The sequence below is a fragment of the Arachis ipaensis genome, chromosome B09 (genome assembly GCF_000816755.2).
Source record: "Arachis ipaensis cultivar K30076 chromosome B09, Araip1.1, whole genome shotgun sequence".
NCBI classification, from domain to species: Eukaryota; Viridiplantae; Streptophyta; class Magnoliopsida; order Fabales; family Fabaceae; genus Arachis; species Arachis ipaensis.
In genome coordinates, this window is record NC_029793.2 from 133,810,784 (window position 1) to 133,814,809 (window position 4,026).

General features: G+C 41.0%; 1 protein-coding gene and 1 long non-coding RNA gene across 2 annotated transcripts; both read left to right on the forward strand.

Annotated features, from left to right (window-relative positions):
- LOC110267233 lies at positions 1,386-2,085 on the forward strand. Its single transcript, XM_021112410.1, has 2 exons — positions 1,386-1,793; positions 1,888-2,085. Exons 1-2 carry the CDS (start codon positions 1,386-1,388, stop codon positions 2,005-2,007), a joined length of 528 nt encoding a protein of 175 aa, XP_020968069.1. The 3' UTR covers positions 2,008-2,085.
- On the forward strand, positions 2,516-3,251 carry LOC107616429. Its single transcript, XR_002354603.1, has 3 exons — positions 2,516-2,622; positions 2,708-3,083; positions 3,203-3,251. It is a non-coding gene; the product is annotated as an uncharacterized LOC107616429 (long non-coding RNA).

Sequence of the window (4,026 nt, forward strand, 5' to 3'; positions counted from 1 at the left end):
GTAGGTCCACCCCAAAAAAATCTTGAGAAAAAGGATCTCCCAATTAGCACAGATGATGATGAGGAGAATGAGCCTCTTGCCAAGCGGATGTGCCGACTCTATAACCAGGGAGTTGACCAACAAAAACCAAGTGCCGAACCAATAGAAGGCAACCTTAATCAGGATAAGGGAACCCATGAAACACCTGTCTCTATAGTTCCCGATGTAGGAACACTCTCCGTTGTGCTAGTGCAACATGAAGAATGGGAGTTCGACGGGCAAGTCTCCTAATCAAAACTATTTCATTTTGTGGTCTATTTTGCTTGTTAGTGAATTAGGGATTGTATCCGTATACAACTGCCATTTCTCTAACATCGGTTGAGTTTCTTGCAGTAATCCCAATTTTCTGTCGAACCGAGACCCCGAAAGTGAACGAATATGGCAATACCTTGAGCAACTGCAGAACACGAGGCCACTACAGACCGTGATGCCAACCACTCCGTCTTGCATGACTCCTAGCCCACCAAGCAAGGAAATCTCACCGTGCAATACTCGGACGGAACAAAAGTATACCCAATGTACTCCTATAAAGGTGCATCCACTTCTAAAAGGGTGAAAGCTGGACGAGGATGATGAGGAGCAATTGCGACGATGGGCGGCCAATGGATCGTTGGAGCAAAGTCAGGTTGTGGCGTCCTATGAAGGAAGACAGCATCTATCATTGATCCGAGAAGACATCTGCTCACTGTTGCTCCGGCACTGGGTCACCAGCAATGTAAGTATAACATACTAACACATTGATAGAATGAATATGTTTCTTAATATATATCGTGGCTAAAACAGATGACTCTAATGCAATTTAAATTTTTTATGCAGATCGTTCAGTGGATGCGTTCAACCTTTAATGACTCAGAATCGTTGCGGTTTAAGGATGACTTTTATTGTATTTCTCTAGAAATTTTGGTATGCACGAATTTGCGGATTCTTATCGATAATGATTTGAGATCTGAACCTAAATAGTGCTTTTTTAATAGAAAACTGTGTTGCAAAAGAGGAACTTGGATTCCTTCAGGGAGATTTCCACCGTTAGTTATGTGGGGCTGGGTCCTCACTTCGGTGATGATTCTAGATTTTTTGACAAGATAGCAGCTTCCATGTGAAAATGGGTAAGTTAATGCACTAGTTGAAAAAAACTGTATGGTTCTTGTAAGGTCTCACATCGGTTGGGGAAGGGAACGAAGCATGCCTTATAAGGGTGTGGATACCTCTCCCTAGCATGACGTGTTTTAACGAGTGAGTGTGGGGGGTTTTGGCTATCATCCCTATCGTTAAAGGCAAAACCGTGAGGCCTTGTGTGCCAAAGCGGACAATATCGTACTAGCGGGTGGTCTAGGCTGTTACAAGAAATGTTAAGAGAAGAGAGGGAGAAACGGAGAAGGAGAGGAAAGGGAGGAAGGAGCCGGGCCGGCGCTGCTGAGTTCGCCGCCGCCGTCGCGTTGCCGTGCCGTCAGAAAGCCAGAACCGCAAGAGAAAGAACTGCGAAGAGAGAGGGAGACCGCATCAGCTCACCGCGAAGCCAGCGCCGTCGTCGTCCTTATTGCGGGTCTACACCGTCGCGTCTTGCCACCGCCGCCACCACTAAGCTTGCCGTCGTCGCCATTGAAGCCGAAGAGAGAGAGAGTGTGTTCGCGAAGAGAGGGAGAGCGCGCGCTCACGAAGGAGAAGAACGACGAAAAGGGAAGGAGAAGCAGAAGACGATGAACCCAGGGGAGAAGGAGGAGGTCTGTTCTCGCACCGTCCTGCTCTGCACCCAGGTGAGCTCTTCATCCCCCTGTATCCTCTGCCCTCCTTTCCTCTCTCTTGCCCTTTCTTGCCGACATTGATCCATTGTTGTCTTGTGTGTTGCAGATCTCACTTCGCGTAGTCATGGTCTTCCCCGCAGTCACAGTCGCAATCGCCGTCTACGCAGTTTGTAGCTGCCATCATCCTCCGCGCAGTTCCCACCTGCTCACGGTACCATATCCTTGACTCTGTTTTCTGTTCCCAGAATCTTAGATATAGCATAAACTTGTTATCTTGTGCATTTTGTTGTTTTTATGGAATATGCACGAAACTTTATATATTATTGGTTGTTATTAATATTGTTTCAAATTAAAGAGTTGTTTCTGCTCACCTCTATCTATATATGGCAATTATATGACAATTTGTTTGACCTTGGAATTCTAGTAAACATGAGAGATTTGAAGAGGAATTGTTATGGTTTTGGTTGACAATAATGATGTGAGCACTACATAAGCTTGCTAATTATTATGCTTGTAATATCGTACTGCTGTTTATTGGCTTGTTTATTGTGCACATACCTGCTGTTTTATATTCTCCTATATCAACTGGGTTGTTGAAATGGTATTGCACTTTTTTAGTTATGCTAATATTTCTATTATCTGCCCATGGTAGCAAATCTTTCAAGTAAAATGGTAATGAATACTTTTCTCCTTCCTCTCAGGAAGCAATCTTCAGAGTTATAGCTGCTATTCCTCATCTTGGAAACATTAACTTTGCAAAATCAGAGGAAGAAACTGATTCATCAGTTCTAGAAAATGAAGAGTCCAAGTTGCATCTCCAAATAACCGCAGAACTTCTCATGTGTGACAAAATTTCTATTGTTATCATTTGCAATAGCTTTCTTTTTGTTAATGTTACATATCTTTTAAATTATTTCTTATTTCAGGTGCGATCCTAGTGCTTTGGAAGATGCACTTTGTAAGCGTGTGATGATTACCCCAGAGGAAGTTATTAAAAGAAGTCTTGATCCTCTTGGTGCAACGGTTAGCAGGGATGGTTTAGCCAAAACACTATATTCTTGTTTATTTGACTGGTACTATGTTAATGTCAAGTGTAAAATTATGAATTTAAAATATGAAAAATGTGTCCTATCCTATGTTTATTGCACTTATGTTATTTGAATCTGAATAATTTTTTATCTGTTCTATTGTTATGTGCAGGTTAGTCCAAAAAATCAATGTCTCAATTGGGCAAGACCCAGAGTCAAAATGTCTCATTGGTGTTCTTGACATATATGGCTTTGAAAGCTTTAAGAATAACAGGTGAACATAATCATATTATTCACTCAAACACATGCGTGTGCACGCACACACACACACATATCATTGTTCCTCTTGAGAGTAGCATAAATCTGAGTTGATATCTAATTCCCTCTTTACAGTTTTGAGCAGTTTTGTATTAATTTCACAAATGAAAAGCTGTAGCAACATTTCAACCAGGTATGAGGTTAGTTTTTAGATATTTGACAACTTCAACTATCACTTTTTCTCATAACATGCATTCCAACATGGATAATGTCCTGCAGCATGTGTTTAAGATGGCGTAAACTCTTCCGAACTTCCGGCTTCGATTTCTTGAAATCCGTAACTCCAATAAAAAATCTAATCCGGTAAGAGTATTCGTAACCTCCTCCTCTACACGTTGGTACCATTTTTGATTAGGGGAAGTTGATAGTGACGTAGCTCCTCTTTCCTTTGGGTTTGGTCAACGGGAGTTTTAGGAGGCACAGACGATTCTGGACATTTTCTTTTTCGATAGCTCACTCAGAAAGCTTCTCCTGAGCTTTGAATATTTTGATTTCGTACGAAGGTATGGTTTTGGTTTCTCGTAGTTAATGTTTAATGTCACGTGAAAAATTTAGGCTAGAAGACCTTAAGATAGGAATGAATTGAATGTATAATTGATGGATTGTGCATATTGGATAAAATGTGTGGTTTAGCTGTTGATAATAATTTGCTGTTGAAGTTGGTCGGTTTGGAAAAGATTTAATATTGGTATTTGTTTGATTTTGAAATAATTTGTTACTGGAAATGATTTGAAGGACTGAGAGGTGTTTGATTTGATAGTTGGGACCCTTGAAGGGTGGCAGAAATTCGAGCTTTAGAAGAGTTACTGCCAAAACTTCTATGAGAATTGGAGTTTTGATTTGAGATGGTATTTTAAGAAGAAAGAGATTATTATGTGGCTTGTGTATTTGAGACTATT

Coding starts and splice junctions, on each gene's coding strand:
- LOC110267233 (XM_021112410.1), top strand. CDS start 1,386: ATGTTAAGAGAAGAGAGGGAGAAACGGAGAAGGAGAGGAAAGGGAGGA. Junction 1,794..1,887: donor CCGTCCTGCTCTGCACCCAG/GTGAGCTCTTCA, acceptor TGTGTGTTGCAG/ATCTCACTTCGCGTAGTCAT.